Raw genomic sequence first — 19,942 nt, 5'->3', positions numbered from 1 at the left:
TATGCATGCACATGACGGCACACATGTGTACGTGCATGTACATGTATGCACACACGTACATACGTGTGCACGTGCAAACCCATACACACATGTCTGCATCTGCATGAAATCACATACGTGCACACATGTACACACATACCTGCAAATATATGCACATGCGCTGACACATGAACACATGTGCATATGTATATACACACATGAAGTTACCCACATGCTTACCTACACACGTGTATATTTACACACATATACACATGTACACACATATATACACACCACATGTACACGTGCACATGCACACAGATACACGTGCACGTGCTCATGCACACGCACACACACACTCGTATGCACACGCACACCACATATGTACATGCACATGCGCGCACAATGCACAAACACACACACGCACTCATGTACGTGCACACACACACACTTCATACGCACATGCACACGGTCGCAGAAAAATAGCAGAATTCAGATTCGAGATGTGGAGGGTGTACTGCACGACCCTGGATCCCAAGGCTCAAGGTGTGGCATTTACTCTGGGGGTCCCTTCTGGAAGGACCCGTCAGACCCCCAGGAAGACATTCTCCTTGCATAAAAGCTGGGGCCAGACCAGCCGGCAGAAAACCAGAGACGCTGCAAACTTCAAGTGGCCTTGGGGTGCGAGCCCCTAATTCTGCAGAGGAAGACAGCCCGGTGAAGTGGGGGGGGGGGGGGGCTGCTCCAGCCACAAAGCCGGGCCTGGAACCTGGGCCCAGAGCCCTGGCCCTTAGGCTGGCCACAGGAGGGCCACCCAAGACAGAGGCCGACGAAGAGCCTACAAGGACTTGTCAGTGGCATCCACCACGGGGTGGGCGGCCATGCCAGGGTGAGCCCAGGAGCGCCGGGAAGACCTTCACGCCTAGAGCCCGGGTGGCCCAGCTCTTTGCCGTGAGGACCGGAAACCCGGCAGGACAGAGGGGAGAGGAGACGGCATCACCCTAACCTTCTCCACGGAGCGTCTCAACCGGGGCTTTCCGTCCAGCCCCCACGGGAGGGGCAGGAGACGAGGCTCAGACAGAGGAGACCGGGCCCCACATCCCTCAGAAAGCCCGGGGCGGAGCTGGCCACAGACCCAGGCCCTCGGATGGCCTGTCCCGCTGAGACCCTGTCCCCGGGGGCTGGGGAACCTCCAGGAGATGTCCCACGTCATCACCAGAAGTGAGAATCACGATCACAGTTGACACGAAGCCACAACCCTGCGTCAAGTGCTGAGATGTTGGCGGTTCTGTGTGGGGCCGACGCTGACATTATCGGGTTCTCGTCCGGAACCAGTTTCCTTCTCTTGATCGTCAAGGAGAATCTAGGGATGCCAGGCTCCCTGGCCCCAGAAGCCCTTAAATACCTGGGCTGAACTGTGTCCCCCGCCAAATCCTGACCCCTAGTACCTCAGAACGTCACCTCGTTTGGAGATGGGGTCTTTACCGATGTAATCGGTTAAGATGAGGTCACCAGTGTGGCTACCAGTGCCACGCGATGTCGTGGAAGAAGAGATTGGGGCACAGAACACACGGGGAGAAGCCCTGTCAAGATGTAGCAGAGATGGGAGATGGGGAGATACACCTACAGCCATCGGGCGCCACGGATCGCCTGCCAAATGCCAGCGGCTGCGGGAGGCCCGGACAGTTGTCCCTGAGCCTCTGAAGGAACCAGGCCCGCCTGCACCCGGGTCTCAGACTCCAGCCTCCAGAACCAGGAGAGTCCGGGCTCCAGTTGTGCAAGCCCAGCCCCGGCGCTGGGTCACGGTGGCCCCGGGACGTCACCTGCCTCAGGTGCCCGCCCTGTCTGAAGCTGACGCCAGCTTGCGGGACCCCATCCTCTGTCCCTGCTGCCCCCCACTGAGTGCTCCTGGTGGATACAGGCCTCCTGTGCGGGGCTGCGGTCCCTGCTCCCAAACAGAGGGGCCCATATATAGAAACTGCAAAGCACTCTTAACTCCGATTAGACGTGCACAGGGCCACCTGCTGAACACAGTCCCAGTCCCGGCCCCCAAGATAGCCACCTGCGCGGTTCATCCCACCCTCACGCCGCCGAGGGGGCACAGGCTCCGAGATGGCAAGGTCACCCACCAGAGAGCCAGGGACAAAGGCAAGACCCGGGTCCCGGCCCGTGTCACTTGCCTCCAGAGCCCTTGCCCCTGGCGGATGGATGCGTGCCTGGTGACGGTGCGAGGGGCCATCGAGAAGGGAGACGTCAAGGGTTCTGCACGTCCGGGAAGGCCAGTCACGTGTCAGCATCTTATACTTCCTCCAGGAAAGGCAAGGGTGGAAAATGAGCATGGCCGACAGCCTGGAGATCGGGGACCTCCCGGCCCAGTCCGTCTGCACAGACCCCTGAGTGTGGAGGCCAGCGGTCACTCAGAAGTGACACCCCCTCTACCTGATGCCCAGACCAGGACCCCGGTCTCCCCTGACATCAGTGGATGGATTCCTGTGGGCCATGTGAGCTCCAGGAGGAACGGGGTCTGGGGGCCCTGAACTCTGGCCCAGACGTGGGCTCAGGAGGCGTCTGCCCAGCCTCCCCCTCCCCCTCCACGCTGGACACCTGCCAGCATCTTCAGAAAGAAACGAGAAGGCTCACCATCACTCAGCTTGGGTTTTTTCCTTTTTTTTTTTTTTAAGTTTTTATTTATTTTGAGAGAGAGAGAGAGAGCAGGGGAGGGGCAGAGAGAGAGAATTCCACACAGCAGACCTGCCCTGGGGCTTGAACCCGTGAACGTTGAGACCAAGACCTGAGCCGAGATCAAGAGATCAAGAGTCAGGCCAGTCAGGCTGAGCCACCCAGGTCCCCTGGGTGTTTTCCTCTTAATAACGAGGATCCAGAGTGGAAAAGTGTCACCCGGCCAGAGTCACTAGGAGGGAGATGTGGGGTCTGTGCTGCAGGAGGGAGGCCAGCAGCCTCCGAAACAAACTCGTCTGGGTGGGTTTCCCTGGCTGACAGCAGCTCAGCCCCCACCCTACGGAGCCCTAGGCCCCCAGAGCCTCTGTCGGCAGAGGCCCCCTCACCCTGGGTTGCCGGTGTTCCTGTGTCCTCGTGGCTGGCCAGGAGGAGCCAGCAAGGGTCGATCAGCAAACCTCCCCAAGGGTACCCCTTGTGCAGTCCCCAACCCCAGCTCCAGCGCCCAAGACCCCCTTCCCCGCTAGACTGGCCGTGGCCTCCCTCCCTGACGCGCACATCCTGAATCCCCGCTCTCGCCCCTGCCACGCCCTCGCTCGCTCCTCAAGGGGCTGCTGAGGCCGAGGGTTCCGACAATGCAGGCTCTTTCCACGGGGGGGGGTGAAGACGGCCGTGGGGGGAGAGCCGACCGGAGCCCAGTCGGAGGCCTTGTGGGCCCCGGGGCTAACTCCCTCCCCTGTCCCTTCAGGCCGGAGGTCCAGGACCTGGACGGCAACTCCCAGTGTCCGGGCCTGGCCAGCGGGAAGCCAGAGGACGTGGAGGAGGAGGAGGAGGAAGAGGAGGAGGAGGACGACGACAGTCTGGCGGGGAAGTCCCAGGACGACACCGTGTCCCCCACGCCCGAACCCCAGGGTGCCTATGAGGACGAGGAGGACGAGGATCCGCCCACCTCCCTGGCCGTGGGCTTCGAACACACTCGAAGGTGGGGGCCACGCCCGGGCAGCCTGACCTGCTAGGGCCCAGGCCAGGGAGGGGCCTGAACATCGTGAGGGCGACCTCGCTCTCAGGCCACCCGAGGCCCCAGCATCCTCCTGGCCGGGTTCACCCTGGTTCCCAGCAGGTGTCTCCACCGCGGTGGGAGCTTCCACACACAGGCTGCGAGGCCCAGCCCGAGGCAGGGGGTCAGGGGCTGGCCCGCCCCCTCCCACACACACTTCCCAAGCCTGGGGGGCGGGGGCAGGCACGCTCCCGAGCCGAGCGGGAGCTGGTCCGTAGCGACACGGCCTCCATCCCGCGGCCGGGGCAGTGGCGTCTGGCCTCCCGCGGGCTGAGCACTGGCGGTTTGCGAGCAGGGCAGGCCGGACCCCTCCCCGCGCGGGCCTTTGTCGGGCACCAGGGATGCGGCCAGCACTCCAGACGGTCCTGGGGGAGCCCTGCAGGGACTGCCCGTTTCCCCTCACCCCTGGGTCCTGGGAGCGGGAGCCCCCGCGCCCTCCAGAGCGGCCCCCCGATCCGTCCTCCGTCCCCAGAGCCCCGGGCGCCCCCCCGCCTGCTGCTTGCGGTGTGTGCACGCACTCGCCCCCTCCGGTGGCCTCCGTCCGTGGCCCTCCTGCATCTGTGTGGCTTCTGTCCAGGTGTCGACGTGTCTGTGTGTCTGTCTCCTTGTGCATGTGGCTCGTGGAGGCGCCATGGCGTGCATGCAGGCACGGAGCCGGCCGTGGGGCATCAGAGAGGCGGCCAGAGGCCAGACCAGCTAACGCCAGGCCCCCTCTCCCCGGTCGTTGGTGCAGGTGTATTGAGGAGCAACCAGGCGGTCTGTTAGCTTTGGAGCCGATGCCGACTTTTGGGAAGGGGCTCGATCTGCGCAGAGCAGCTGAGGAAGCGTTTGAAGTTAAAGATGTGCTTAATCCCACCTTAGACTCTGAGACTTTAAAGCAGACACTGTACAGGCAGGCTAAGAACCAGGTAGGTACCGAGCAGAGCCCCCCACCCCCGGCACCCCCGGGCCAGGTGGCAGGTGGAGGCCGCGCCTCCTCTCATGGTGGCCAGCCTGGGCCCGGGGCACGCCAGGACCGCTGTCCCGGGGCCCACCGCCTCGGCTAGAGACGGCCAAGCCGCCGCCCCTCCCCCGCGAGCAGGGGTGGGGCAGGGAGAGGTTGAGGCAGATGAATGGGAACCGGGCATTCCCGGACACGTGGGTCGCTGCCCTCTTGTCCCCGGCGACAGGCGCCCGAGGCCGGGCGTCCAGCCTTGAAGCTGGGCAGGCCTTCCTCCCTCTCCGACTCAAGCACGAATGGCTGGCGGCCCAGGCTTCTCTTGAAGGAAGCCCCCTCTCACACAGCCACTCGTTCCATGCTGGAGCTCCGACAGGGTCAGCGAGGGCGTCAGGGTGGGCCTCGACCCCCCTTCTGTAGCGCAGGCGGCCGCAGGGCCCTGCTTCCTGCTTTCATCCGTCTAGAGGAGCGGGGTCTCCGTCGGCCCACCCCTGAGTCTCGGCAAAAACCGTCTGCGTGTCTGTCTTTGTCTTTTTACTAATCCTGTCCAGGGTGTAAACCCGGGTGGGAGGAGGGTCGTCGGCCTTCCCCCACCCTGCTCTGCTCCGGATGGTCCCCAGGTCCCACTACCTCGTGCCCCGTGTCTTGTGGCGGAATTGTCCCGTGGGCCAGCCACGCCCCAGGCCCAGAAACGCGTCGGCGCCCAGCTCAGACCAGCTGTGCGTCCGCTTCCCCGGGTCGCTCCGTGCTGTCCCCACGGTTGTCCAGACAGGCAGCCCCCAGGCCCACCGGTGCCCTCCAGACAGACACTGCCTCTTGTCGACCACCAGCAATTCCCAGGGCCCTCGAAAAAGTGGGGGTGGGGCAGGGGGAGCACCGCAAAGAGCTGAGGGGCCCCTGTGCACAGAGGCCAGCCAGGACCACGGCTTCTTGCCACTGTCTGCACGGGAGCCCAGCACTCACCCCGCCACCTCCCACGACATCTTCCGCTTCCGGGCCCCAGGGGAGAGTCTGGATCTGCGCGAGGCTAAGCCCAGCCAGAGGGCAACGGGGGGCTAGGAAGGGGCCCTCTGGGATCTGCAGAGCCCCAGCTCACGCAGCTCACCTGCCTGTTGTGTGTGTGTGCACACACGTGTGTCCTTGTCCTCTCCCCGGCCAGGCGTATGCAATGATGCTGTCCCTCTCCGAGGAGGCTCCTCTCCACACCTCTTCCCAGAGCCCTCTGGACGCCTGGTTAAACATCACGGGAGCCACGCCAGAGTCCGGAGCCTTTAACCCCATCAACCACCTCTGACGGGCCCAGGACGGGCTGGGGTCTGAGTCCAAGCAAGGCATCGTGGGGCCCCGACGTCCCAACAGAAGTCCCGGCCGCGGGAGATGGAGAAGTGAGCCTTGGGGAGCGGCGTGGCCTGGGCCAGAGAGACCCCCCCCATCACCTGTGTGGATCACTCCTCAGCACCCCCCCCCCCCCCCCCGCCGCCACACACACACACACACTATGGTTCAGCTCTAACTTTTCCAATGAAAACTCAGAACCCAGGAGTCGCTGAGCGGTCCTGGAGCCCCACCGTCTAAGAATTGGTCTCCGGAACAGCGTTCCAGAAATGGTACAACGCACGGCCGGCCACGTGCGGCTCGCGGGAGCTGCTCACGGAACCAACCCGCCGGGTGAGGGCGGGATTTCAATCCCAAACTGAAGCCAGCCGGGCCACTTTGGCACCCGCCTGGTGCCTCGGAAAGGAACGGACAGACACGGGTGTGCCCTGGAAAGGGAGATCGCCCCAACGATTTTTATAATGAGAATCACGAGAGTAACCCTTTTGGTAATCTTATTGACGACAGAGTCTATTTAAGCATGTGGTTTTAAAAATAGACAGTATTTTTTAAAGAATCGAAAAATGACTTGCCAATTGTTTTTTAAGAGTAATTTTGCATTGCTTTGAAATCTCAGCCTATTTGCAAGCCCACACTGGGAACTGGTACCGTGTTTGGGTGTGCTCTTTATACTGTAGATAACGGAGAAATTTTCTATCCCTGACCGTGTTTGTAAAGCCGTGATTCTGCCCCCCCACCACCACCCCAGCCCTGCGCAGAACCAAGGGGGCTGGGGCCCTCCCCTGGGAGCAGTTTCAGACTGTACCTCGGAATTCTTAGACGTGGTGTCCTGGGCTGGCCCAAGGCTGGGAGGTGTGTGTGGCATGGGCGTCGTGCCTGTGGCCCCCACCAAGACCCCCCCCCCCCCGATTGAACGGGGAAGGTGGGAGCCGCGGCTCTGGTCCCCTGTGCAAGGGTGGGCTTGGCATCCCACGCTCCTGCCCACACGGCCTGCACATCAGCCACACCCACGCCGGCCACCCTGCCGAAGGGGGGCCCCCGCTGGCCACACCGGGTCTCCAGCCCGACCCCCACCCGCACCGTCAGACGGACGAGGGGGACAGTGGGCATCCCCCGTGGCCGCCGTGGGGCGCGTTCTGCGGCTCTCCTGCCCCAGGCCGCCCGCCAGGCTCTGTGCCCGCGTGAGACCCGGGCTCCAGGACACGACCACCGCCTCTGCTCCACGCGCGGCTTCCTGGCGGGCCGGCCCGGCTCCAGAACGGAAGGGCATCCAGGTGGGACCTGCCTCGGGAGCAAAGACAGCACAGCCCGGTCGGGACGGGTCTGCTTCTCCACTCGGATGGGCTTTAAGTTATTCCCGTAGGGGCCAATTTCAACTCCTAATTTGTTTCCCTGATGGAATTTACCTGAATCTGTACATAACTTGTAATTTTTTCTAATTCATTTCTTTTCTTATTTTATTTCTTCCTTAACAGTATTTTGGCATTAGACATTCTTATTGTGAAGAAATATTGTTAATATAAGTATCTAGTGAAGGACCAAAACCGTGTATAAGGTTGTGTGTTGTGTGATTGATAACCAGGGAGCGGGGAGGTTTTCAATGTGCCAAATACCCCCGCGCCCCCCGACGGATCCTGCTGCCCCGTTTCCAGACAATCACGTGTTTTTGTTAAATTAGAGTCTCAGTTACCTTTGCATTTAAGACAAGTGTTCTATTTATTTCTTTTATTGTTTGGAAGAAAAAAAAAGAGTAAGAGTGTCCCAACAAGAAGAGAAAAAGATCGCCCAAGTGGCCCTTAAAAAAGAATGTAGACGCAAGTGGTGAGGGGGCGGCCGCACCTGAGGACGGGGGTCTGGCGGGGGACGAGTCCTTGGCTCTCGCCCAGGGGCAGCAGGCAGGCCGGAGCAGCCGCGCCCCCGGGCCCCCCCCCCCCCCCCCGCCGCTCCAGGCCAGCGACAATCGTCTGTGTCGGCGCTGGAGGCCCGCGTGGGGCCCGCGGGCCCCGGCGAAAGGGTTCCCACCCCGCTCTCGGTCCACAGGAGGCAGCCAGACCCAGCCGGCCTCGCGGGCGCCCAGGCCGCTCGCACGCGTGTGCGGCTGGAAGGTGGCCGCGCCCCAGGAAGAGCTGAGGCTTTGCAGGCGGGGCCCCCTCACCTCCTCACACGCACCCACCTCCACCCCGGGCCCGCCAGGCGTGGCGTGGGCTTTCCGATTTCCCCTCCATCCGCATCGGACCGTTTCGCAGAGCCGACCTCAGACATAATTTGTAAACCCAAATTACATTTCTTCTGCTAAAGAGTAAGGTGTGTGCTTTTTTTTGCGATCTGCCTCTCTCCGCCCAAAAGAGGAAGTTTGGCCAGTGGAGACCTGAGTGCCTGTTCTCCGTGGTCCCAGATAAGGGGCGTCGTGTCCTTTCCGGCCAGTCCCGGCAGGCATCTTTCTCTTTCCCTCCCTCCCAGCGCCCCAGCTGCACACCTTGAGTCCTTGCCTCTGTCCCTCTGAGAACAGCTAGAGCTCTAGCCCCATTTCTCCTAAACACTCAGTCCCGTGGGCCCAAGCACTTGACAGGTCTGGGGGGGGTCTGTCCCTGGACCCCCGACAGAGTGACCATTTCCTCCCCACGCCTGGCACTTCTCCCCGCCCCAGACCACAGGGAGCTGCCCTCCCTGCGGTTCTCCATGTCCGGGCCACAGCACCAGCACGGGCCAATCAGGCCCAGCCCGGACGGTGGGGGGCCGGGGAGCCGGACAGCCAGAATTCTGAGACCCCAGCCTCAGGGCACGGCTGCAACAGGGGAACGGGCTGGCTGGCCAACGTGTCCTTGGGTGGTGGCCGGGGTCAGGCCCGTGCACTCGGGCACCACCGGGCCAGGGTCCTTCTGTCCAGCCTCGACGGTGTTCTTTCTTTGGACGATTGACATCCCCTAATGGAAATTCAGAAGGAAGCCTCCTTGCCCTGCCCTCCGTCCCTCAGACCGCGGCCGCCAGCGGGCCGACGCCGTCCCACCCCCACCCCCGCCGCTGCTCTCGGTCCCGGGACAACTGGGTAGGACGCATGGGGCTCCGATCCTTTGGCCAGACAGGGCCTTCACGAGTAGGCCCCAGAGACCCCCTGTTCTGAACCCAGGGGTGTGCACTCCTGCAGCCCGCCTGGGACCCCGGGTGCGCATCAGTGGACAGGGTGAGCCCCGGCGGCCTTCCCGTCCGAGGCAGGAGCACAGCCGGTCTGCCCAGACCCTGAAAAGCCCAGCGCCTCCACGGCCCGAGCCTGGCCCTGGAAACTCGCAGGGCCCTCGGCCCTCTCTGTCCTAGCTGCTTCTTCAATGAGCGTTCGCAAAGCACTTGCCCAAATACGTGTCACCCGTGGTAGCCTTGAAGCCTCGAAGCACTGGATTGTGGTCCCCCCGCCCCGTCCCCCCGCCCAAGTGACTGAAATCTACTGAGCTGTATTTACTGTGCTGCCCGGGAGAGAGGCGAGGGGGCAGCGCCACCCAGGAGAGCCGGGTACCTCGCGCCCGGCCCGGCTAGGGTGGCGAGGCCGCGGCCGCTCCCGGTCGGTGGAGGTCAGCCGGGAATCAAAAGCCATGAAACTGTGCGGCAGCGAGCGATACTGTGACAAGACATTCCTGCGTGAGTCCAGGAGCCTTCCTTCCCTCCCTGCATTCCAGTTTTGTGGTGTTTTTCCTTTCTGTCCCCGATTCGTACTACGGCTTTGGGAAAAGAAAGAAAAGAAAACAAAGCAAAAGGCAGCTTGAGTTTCCAATCGTGCAATTCACTCGTGAGCAGAGCACTTCCCAAGGTGTCTCTCGGTGTGTTTCCTACCGTCGGTGTTCCCGAGACGAGGGAAGCTGAGCCCCCGTGTCAGAACACATCACGTGTGCATGTGTAACTGCTGGCAAGACCCCCACACCTGTGCGTCCGCACCGCCCCCCCCCGCCCTTGTTCCATTACAGATTCGGTTCCGTTTGTTTTCTGGGTTTTTGTTTCGTTTTTCTTTTAGAACTGTATAGTGTTGAAAAAGAAATCAAGTGTAAATGTCAGCCTTTCAGATAATGTTTTTAAAAAAAAAAAAACAAACCATTGAGAAGGAGGCAGGTGTGTGTCCCATGTCCCCCTGATTGTAAATTGCTTCTGTTACCAGTAAACCGTGCATGGCTCGTGTTTAGCGGTCATTACTGTGTCTGTTCGTGAAATTTTTATGAAAAGGAGAATTCCGTAGATGCACTTGTTGAATTACGTGATTAGGGTCTACGTCCTCCGGACTAGGAGCTCAGAACTGCTCACGCCAAAGCGCAGTTCTTAATCGACGCGGAAATCGCTGACGACCGTGAAGGCAAAGACACCCCGTGTAGCAAATCATCGAGAGTGATTCTGCAGATTTCGTTTTGATGCTTGTGATAAAGACAGATGTACTTGTGTCGAGAAACGTCTTTAAGATGAAGGCTAGAGCAGCCGATCGGAGGTTAATGCTGTAGAATAGGACTATATGTAATCTTTCCGATGCTACGATGAATTTATACATGAGATTGATACGCAATAAATCTGTGTGCTTTTCTAAGTCTCGGTGCCCGCGAGCTTCACTGAGGGGCAACAGAGGCCCCCGGGGTGGGGAAGGACTCGGGGTCGGAGCGTGGCCAGCGGCAAGGCTCGCCGGCCTGGGTCAAGGGTCCCCGGGGGCAGGCTGCGAGACGTTCAAGCCCATCATCTCAGCACCGCCGCCAGGGCAGGTACCCTCGTAGTCACATTTCCCAGAAAACCATCTCAGTGAAGGCGCCACCACTCTGGATGTCCCTGCGGTGAGAGTGGTGATCTCCAGGCGGGCTCTCCCCTAAGTGCGTCTCCCCCGAGGCACTTTGGCCCCCGGGCGTGTCCACCTCCAGGCCTGTCTGCCTCCAGCTGCACCTGGGCCCCGAGCCGGCCACCGGGAACTCTTGTATGACGTCTCTTGGTGGCGGAGAAGCCCATCCCATAAGGCCAACCCTAAACACAGCCGTTCCTGAGGGTGGACCTCCCCACTGACTAGCCCTCCCCACCGGCCGGCCCTCCACAGTGGCTATGCCTGCCGTCCTTGCACTGTCCCCAGTCGGGACCTGAGCCTGCCCACCGGGCGACGGCCAGGTGGACCGGGACTGAACAGATGCCTGGGGCTTCAGGGGGGCTCCTCGCCCCTCCTTTACATGCCCCCCACTTCACCCACTCAAGTGCAAGGTTCAGCCCCTAAATTCCGGGGACTCACAGCAGGAAGTCTGCCCGGTGGCCTCTCTCCTTCCACCAGGGCATGGAGTTGAGGTGGAGAGCATGCCTCGCACACTCAAGGAGCTGCCTCTCTAGCAGAACAGCCCCCACCCTCACCAAGACGACGCACGGCCCTCCCCAGGGGTGTGAGGCAGGAAGAAAACAAGATTTAATGTCAAACAGACGAACTGGGGGGCGATGCTTCCCCCTGGCAGCCGTAGAAGTGTCTGGTCCAGAGTTTCCCCGCAGCCCCTCGGGCCCCCAGGACTCACGGAGGCCCCTGCGCCTGTTCCCTGGTCAGAAATCACCACTTGCACTGGATTTGGGGCTGCAGAGATGGGAAATGTCAGGACTCACCTCTCAATCCCCAAGGCCCAGCCTGAACACTCTCTTGGTGGAAGACGGGTTGCACAAGCGGATGCGTAGATGGGTGGATGGATGGGCTGCGGATGGATTGTGGGCGGATAGATGGTTGTGGCTAGAGGGATGGCTAGATGAGCGGGTGGGTGGATGGATGGACGGGTTGTGGGTGGATTACGGGTGGATGGATGGATGGATGGACGATTTGCTATAAGGGCCCTCACTGCAGGCAAGTTCCCACATGGATTCTGGGAACGGCAGTGCCTCTGAGGGGCCCGAACGGGCTCTGACGGGAGCAACGGGGAGAGGAGGCCTGGGGTCCCTGCAACGGCAGTGCTGGTAGCCACAAAAGGGAAGAAACAGAAGTTGACCTTGAAACAAGATCCCCGGACCCGAATCTGGGGCATTGAGCCTTTGCCTTCTCTTAATACCATCAAGTGAAGTGTGTTTCCCCAGGGAGGCGTCGGTTGGGGGAAGCGTTTAAACGTTTCCAGGTCATTTTCCCCCCAGATGTGACTGATGAAGTGTCTGTGAGGTCTTGACCCCGATGGTCAGATGTGGGGTTCACCCCAGAGCTCCAGGCGAGGAGGCAGCACGAGAGGCCCATCTCTGGGGGACACACTTCCGTTCCCGGAGGACAGATCATGCGAATCATGAGTCTGATGAATGGCTGTGCTTCCGAGTTACTCCAGCGACAGAGTGACAGTGTCCAGGGCCCCCCACCGCGGCCCTTCCCGGAGCTCGCCGCCCCGGGGCTCCAGTGCCTCCCGTCCTTGTCCAGCCTGGCAACCTCTCTCCTCGTTCGCCCCGAGGGGAGAGGAAAATCCAAGCCACGAGGGAGCTATCTGATAATAGCCCTGTTGTCGGGGCGCCCGGAGGAAGGGAGAGCGGAGAGGACCAGCCGCTGACAAGCGGACTTTGTCTCTGCAACCCAGCTCCTTGCACAAAAGACGGAGGAAAAGGCAGGGGGTGGGGGGCAAGGATCAACTGGAGAAACATGTGTCAATGAGGAATCTGTTTTCTGGGAAAAGAGATGCTTTTGAAATTGCCCTCAGATTCGTCTGGGGCCAAGCGAGCCTGTTGCTTATTTGCAGAGAAGCTATTTTGAGAATCGTTAACCTTCTTTCTCGCGGCAGCAAATGTCTTCCCCAAACCGAGATGTGTCCTCATTTGGGGCAAAATGGCCCGACGCAAGGTGGCTTTCGTGGGGTCCGAGGAGCCGGGCGGGGTTCTGGCCGGGGTTCTGGCCGGGCGGGGTTCTGGTTCCCACCCTTCTGGTGGGGGTTCTGGTGGGATCCTTGCAGTCACCAGCCAGGATCGAAGTCTCTGTGAAGGAAAAGGCACCTGTGCTCACCGTGGCCGGCAACGTCTTCCACGCGGCTTATTCTGGATTCAGGAAAGGGAAGCCAGAGTCAGCTCCAGGGTCCAGGGCGGAAGAGGATAGTATTCTAAGGTTACAAGAAGGGGGACGTGGGCACCAGCTGAGACCCTGCGGGGGGGGCTGGGGTCGCCCAAAACCCTAAAGGACAGAGTTGCCTCTTCTGTCCTGGGACCTGGCTTGTGGCCCTCCGATTCCTGAGCCCATCAGGAGGTTCCGGGAAGCCGTAAAGCCTGTAGAGAGCAAGAGCCTGCTTCTAGAACACAGCGAGTGAGCTGAAAACCCAGCATCTGCACAAAGATCTGTATGCCGACGTCCACAGTGGCTTTATCTGTAATCGCCCCAGACTGGAAGGAACCCGAGTGTCCATCCACTGGTCAGTGAAAGCACAAGCCGTGGGCGTGACGGAAGGCCGCCCGTCAGAGGACAGAGGACGTTACTCAGAGCTCCGTGCAGCAGGGGGTCCGCCACCAGCACCGGACTTGGCCGAGACTCGCAGGCAGGCAGGGGCCTGGGGAGCCTCCCGGTGGAAAAAGGGAAAGTTCCAGATGAGCTCAGATGGCACCAGGGAGTCGAGGCACTGGCCAGAAGCAGGCACCCCACATGATTGGTTGGGGGCACACGCGGCTTCCTCTGGCTGCTCCAGAGTCGGAGGTGGGGACAAAACTTAGGGAGGCCACCGGTGACGAATCGAGTCCTGGCCCCTTTGGGCCCATTGTTCCAGGGGTTCCTGTTTGACTTTCTGGGTTTTTCTCTCACACTGTGGGTCAGAGGTCAGACTCCTGTCTTTATGTACGATCTGGCTGTTGTCAGTACATTCGGTCTCTGAAAATACACGGACACACGGCATTCTAGAAAAGGCAGAGCTGTAGGGACGGGGAGGGGGCTGGAGCTGGGAAGAGAGGCGGGGGAGGCTGTCCGGGGCGTGAGTGTGGTTACACACCTACGCACTTGTGTCAGACTCAACTAACAGTACATTCCGAGGGGCCGTCTAGTTACAGGTGCCTTGTACCTCAATTAACCTGATTTTTGTGAAAACTGTGCCCCGCCCACTCCCTCTTTGAGGCACGAGTCCATCATGAAGCTTGAGGTCCCTAGAGGGACTTCGCACCTTCCACCCAGGCTGGCAAGGGAGGGGCCCCACCTGTCCAGCCTGCCCTGCGAGGGGCCCTTCCCCTACAGCACCCAGCCTGGGTCTCGGGGGCCCAGCTCGGGGGGCTCCCAGCCTTGCTTTACCACAGGCATTTGGGTGTGCCCACCCTTCACCCCTCGGCCACCCAAGTCCCGCCTGGACCACCCAGTGCAGACCTTGTAGGCACAGACTTCCAGCTGAAACCGCCCGCACAGCTTAAAAATGCCAGGAGCGTTTCTGCGGACTGTTTATGGCAGGTTATGCGAGCAGGAAGCGGATAGGAACATGTACGAGGTGAATAAATACCCAACTCAGAGAAGGCTGGGTTTTAAATGTTTATTCATTTATTTGGAGCGAGCGTGCGTGCACGTGCAGAGCAGGGGAGGGGCAGAGAGAGGGGGAGACGGAATCCCAGCAGGCTCTACACGGTCGGCGCAGAGCCCGACGCGGGGCTCGACACCACGAACCGTGAGATCATGACCTGAGCTGAAATCAGACGCTTAACCGACCGAGCCACCCAGGCGCCCTGGGAGTGGTTTTCCCTGGGAAGCTGGAGAGACAGAGCGGGGAGCGGGGGAAAGGCTGGGGAGGGGCTCCAATCTTCTCCGCGATGACTTGTAGACACTTAGGGGGTCATTTAAAGAGAGAGAAACAGTTCTTCCTTTCCAAAATGTATGCTTTTTCTTGCCCCACCGCCCTGGCAAGGACCAACAGGGAACAGAAGTGGACAGGGTGGACCTCTCTGGCACCAGAGCCGAAGGGGACCACTGCCCACTCCTCACCGCTGGGCACCATGCCAGCTGTAGGTGCCTGTGCCCGGACGACGAAGTTCCCTTCTGTCCCTACATTGCCACGATTTTTATCGTTGGTAAGTCCCGGGTTGGGTCAAGTGCTTTATCTTTAATTTATTACGAGTATCTACCTTTAAATGACATTATACCATTTTACATAAAATATATGAACCTTGCAAAAGTATAATTCTATTCTCTGCCTCAGTATATCTTACTTCTACACGTGTCAGAAACTCCATGATGGGCCGTCATCACTCTTGCTTTAAATACTCTACTTTCGGGGCACCTGGGTGGCTCAGTTGAGCGTCCGACTTCGACTCAGGTCATGATCTCAAGGTTCGTGACTCGGAGCCCCGTGTCGGGTTCTGTGCCGACAGCTCGGAGCCTGGAGAACGCTTCGGATTCTGTGTCTCCCTCCATCTCTCTCTGCCCCTCCACCGCTCCCGTTCTGTCTCTGTCTCTCTCAAAAATAAATATTAAAAATTTATTTTTGAGAGAGACAGAGTGTGAAATTTATAAAAATTTATTTAAAAATTTATAAATTTTTATAATGAAATTTATTAAAAAATTAATAAAAAATTTTTTTTAAAAAAATAGTCTACTATCTTGTAAAGAACTTTTTAAAATACATCCAGGAAAAAAATCTCACGTGTTTTCACGTGTTTACGGTTCCCAAGGGGCTTCTATTCCTTTGTGCACACCTGAACGTACCTCTCTCATCATTTCCTTTTGCCCCAAAAAACCTCCTTTGACATTCTTGTGGTGCCAGGTCTCTTATCCTTTGTCCTAAAATGTACTGACCTCACTTTCAGTTTTGAAGGACACTTTCACCAGAAACGGACATCTTGGTCGTAGACGGTTTTAACACGCCGGGGACGGGGCTCCGTTCCCCAGGCTCACGGGGTTTCCAGTGACGACTCAGCCGTGATTCGTGTCTTGATTCTCTTAAGGCGTCAAGGCTTTCTCTCCATCGTGGTTCCTAGTCATTCGATTATGAGGTGCCAGGTGCCACGGTGGGGCTTTCTTTGTACTCCTGAGGCTCTCAGATCTGTGGGCTTGAGGATTTTCTGACACTTGGAACATTTTTGGCCATGACTTTGTCACACAGACATTCTCGCCCCTCACCCCTTTGGGGCCTCCGACTCTACGTATTATTGTTAGACTGCTTGACATCAGCCCAGATCAGCAAGCCTCTGCCTACTTTTTCCAGGTTTTGCTCTCTCTGCGTTCATTTCGGGGAACTCGTATCAGCCGAGGTTCAAGTTCACGCATCTTCTTCCGTAGCATCTTATCTGCTGCGACTGTTTCTTTTACTTTTATATATTGTCTATTTTTGTTCTTAGAATTTGCATTTGACTATTATTCTTTCTCTTTTGATTACACTCACCACACATTCTTTTTTTGATTTTGTGCACAGATTCCTTTTAATCCTTTTGGGCAAAGATTCCTTAAATCACCAGGTGCCGGAGCTTGTAAATGCTAAGTTGTTGAGATCCTAGGTTTTGTTGGCGTTCTTTTTAAGGATGTTGAGTTTTGTGCCAACAGGGCGTTAAGTGATGACAGAGACCTCCCTGGTCTTTTCAAGGCTTACTGCACAGCTCATCGGCTCAGGCATACAGCAGCCTTCACACCTGAAGGCTAAGCTCACACCTGAAATACGGCCCTTGGTCCCCATCAAATGCCCCGCAGCCACGAGGCCTCTTCATTCTGGGTGACTGGCATTTAAAGCCCCCAGGCCCTGCGTGGACACTGAGAGCTGTTGGTCCTGGTAACTGCTCTGTGCCTGGCTTCCGGGACCTCCCTCTGCGTGGGCACAGAGTGGCATTTCTGGAGGCTTCCTGGAGCTCTGTCTCTGAACCTCTGCCAGAGGTCCCCGCCCCCTCCCCCACCTCCCTGAACCCCACGTCTGTCCCCCCAGCTGGGTCAGACCACCGCGTTCTGCCTCTTGGAAGAAAGCCGTGCATCTGTGGGGCTCTCCCGACTCGCTTCTTCCTCCCAGGAACCATTTCCCCCGCCTTCCTGTCGTTTCTGTTCAGTTTTCTAGTTGGTGATTATGGGAGCTGCTTTCACTATAAGTGAAATCCTTACAATGTTTGAAACTCTCAACTGGAGGCCATACACACGTTTTTTAAAAAATTCCCTACTTCTTTGGAAACCTGAAAGAGTCCGTGATCACTACACAGGGGCCCAGGCTCTGCGGTCAGACAGACTCATCCTGACTGGGGCCACTCACTAGCCAGGTGACAACGGGCAAAGCGTCACCTCTCAGTTACGTGGCGTAAGAACTTAATAAAAGGATGCAAACAGTAGGCGCTTAACGGCAAGTAATGACCGTTTGCCCTTTGGGGGGCAAGGGCGAGTGGCCTTCTGCTGAGCTGAGCCTTCTGCTCGGCAGGGCTCCCCCGGTGGGCCAGACAGGCAGCCAGGCCCCGCTTGGCAATCGGGCTCCTGTGCCGCCCCCGCCGCCCTCTGGGGACCCCACCCGGCCCGGGCCTCCACTCACCCAGCACAGAGGAGCCTCTGTCCTCAGGCCCACTCACGGCCGCAGCGTCCTCCGAGATCAGCGAGGCCTTTCCCAGCTGCCCACCGGCTGGACGCGGGGCCCCGCAGCGAGGGGTCGGTCAGCCCGGTGCCCGGGCCCAGAGAATAAAGGACACGGTTGTGCCCCTTCCCTCCCCCCGGCACATTCCCAGGAAGGGAGGGGGACAGGCCACGGGCATTGGGCGCTCGGCCCTGAAAGCGGACGTAGACACGCCCCGCGGCCTTGCTTGTCCTCGGCCCCGGCACCAGACACCCGGATGGTCAGGCCGAAAGGCCTCCTGGGGGGCCGCCGGCCCCAGGGCATCATCTCTCCGGGCTGCAGCCCCAACGGCCCCTGGAAGTCTCAAAGCAAGACGTCCAGGGGCACCGGGTGCCCTCAGGCCACGGGAAAGGGGTCCTGCAGACTTGAGCATCTACTTCCCTAGAGGGAAACCCGGGCAGTCACGGGGTTGGGGTGTACATCCTCCCCCGCTGGGGACGCTGCACGGGGAAGGCCCCTCGTTCCTGAGCTCCAGGCTGACCCACACGTTACCTTCCAAAGGCACACACACCGATGTGCAGCTCCAGGCCTGGGACCCTGGCTGTAGGAGCTGAGGCGGCCTGTGGCCTCCTGCGATGGCCCAGAGATGGGACAGTGGCATCACCTCCAAGGCTTTCATGGGAAAGGCGGGAACCAGGGCCACATGGCAGCTGCCTTTCAATTCTCAAGGCTAAAAAACCCTCGGGCCAGTAGGGAGTCTGGGGTGTGCGGGGTGAGCTCCGGCTGACTGCCCCAGCCCCTTCCAGGCCCTTCCAGCTCCTTCTAACCCCTTCTAGGCCCTTCCAGGCCCTTCTGGCCCCTTCTGGGCCCTTCCAGCCCCTTCCAGCCCCTTCCAGCCCCTTCCAAGCCCTTCCAGGCCCGCCACACGAAGGCCCGTGAAACCCGGGCCGACCGGCCACCATGCTGCAGATCAGCCCGCTCCCACCCCCACAAGCGGGCGTCCAAGGCCCAGAGGGACACCGGGAAACAGATGAGCAGAGCAGAGGACTCACCGGAGGGCAGAGGAGACAGGGAGACAGCTGCCTGAATCTGCTCCCTGGGCTGCTCTAAGCCACAGAAGCGGGTCCTGTCACGTCTGGAGGCTGGAGGTCTGAACGCCTGCCCTCCGGGGGCTCCAGGGCAGGGTCCTTCTCGTCTCTTCCAGCCTCTGGTGCTGCCAGCCATCCTCGTGTCCCTCGGCCTGTGACCACGTCACTCCAGCCCTTGCCTCTGTCGTCCCTTGGCCTTCTCTATTCTGTGTCTAAATGTCCCCCTTTGTATGAGGACACTGAGCACTGGATTTAGGGCCCGGCCTGTTCTACTCTGACGTTGTCTTACTTACATCTGCAAAATCGTATTTCCAAATAAGGGCACATCACAGATACTGGGATTAGGATTTTAACGTATTTTGGGAGGGACTCAAGTCAACCCACCTCAAGGAACCGGGAGTAATGAGTTTGGTGAGGAGCGCCTTCCTTCCTCTGCGGGGTGGTGAGCAAAGGCCTGGTTGAGAAGGTGTGCTTGAGGCAAAGGTGTGCACGATCGGGGGACGGCTCCGTGAAGACTGCCGAGGAAGGGGATCCCAGGCAGAAACCGTGGCATGTGCAAAGGCCCTGAGCTTCGGGGAGCAAACACTGGGGTCCTTATTTTTGACGTTGGGGGGCCCTGCAGAGGGCCTCGTGGGGTTTCATGAGATAAGCAGCCTTCATCTGTCAGCCAGGGGCGGGGCCAGCCCGGAGGCCCGAAGCGGGGAAGGAGGGCCACTGTGTCCCCGGCCACTGTGTCCCCTGGTCCCCGGCACTCGTGGTCTCAGCCACAGGGCGCAGAGAGTTGCAGAGACTCACCCCTGCGGGCAGCCCTGGGGTCCTTCTCCCCCCACTTATGACCCCGGAGCCGCTCCCTTCCAGGCCCCACCTGAGAACAAGGTCTACACTACTTAGACGATCATCATTAACCCCCAGCTTGCGACTGAGACAGCAGGGGCCCGGGGAAGGCAAGCCACTCGCTCCGGGTCACCTGGCCCCAACCACACACTGAGCCAGCTGGAGACAAGGAGATGCCCCCCAGAGCCCCCCAGTTTGGGGACAGAGCCAGATTCGGGGTGCTGGTGGGGCCAAGTAGGTACTGGGCAGGAAGGGCTGGGGTGGGGATTAACCCTGTAATGACCAAGCAGAGTTCTGAAGATGCGTTTTATAGGAAAGCACTGAGTGGGGGTCAGGCACCCGCGGGCCCTCGTCTCCCCCCCCTCCCCTCCCCCCAAGGCCCAAGGACCACCAGCTCCCCTTCCTACAGGCTGGGCCTGTGGGTGCAGTACCCAAGATGGCCTCTGGAGGGCAGCAGCGCCCCACCTTTCCCAGGGTGCTGCCCAGAAGCTGTCCATCCACCCACAGGGGTCAGCCATCGGCACCCCCTACCCAAAACACACACAGATGGCACTGGCGGCCCCATTGGGCACCTTCCCGTGGCCAACCTGGGTCCCCCAGGTGGCACCTACACCCGTGG

General features: G+C 59.6%; 1 protein-coding gene across 6 annotated transcripts in view; it reads left to right on the top strand.

The window, feature by feature from the left end:
- PRDM16 (PR/SET domain 16) overlaps positions 1-9,883 on the top strand; it is a 315,500-nt gene extending 305,617 nt beyond the window's left edge. For 5 of the 6 annotated variants that reach the window (XM_019461170.2, XM_019461167.2, XM_053899070.1 and 2 more), the window contains 3 exons: positions 3,404-3,637; positions 4,446-4,620; positions 5,809-9,883. In XM_019461170.2, the coding sequence (XP_019316715.2) occupies positions 3,404-3,637; positions 4,446-4,620; positions 5,809-5,943 (544 nt within the window). In that variant the 3' untranslated portion in view covers positions 5,944-9,883. The remainder of the gene's footprint in view (positions 1-3,403; positions 3,638-4,445; positions 4,621-5,808) is intronic. The other variant, XM_053899071.1, reaches the window with a different exon arrangement.
- Positions 9,884-19,942: the final 10,059 nt, after the last annotated feature.

The sequence above is a fragment of the Panthera pardus genome, unplaced genomic scaffold (genome assembly GCF_024362965.1).
Source record: "Panthera pardus isolate Hobbes unplaced genomic scaffold, ASM2436296v1 HiC_scaffold_11, whole genome shotgun sequence".
Lineage (NCBI taxonomy): Eukaryota > Metazoa > Chordata > Mammalia > Carnivora > Felidae > Panthera > Panthera pardus.
The sequence above is the reverse complement of the archived record's forward strand: the minus strand, read 5'-3'. Positions and strand labels throughout refer to the sequence as shown.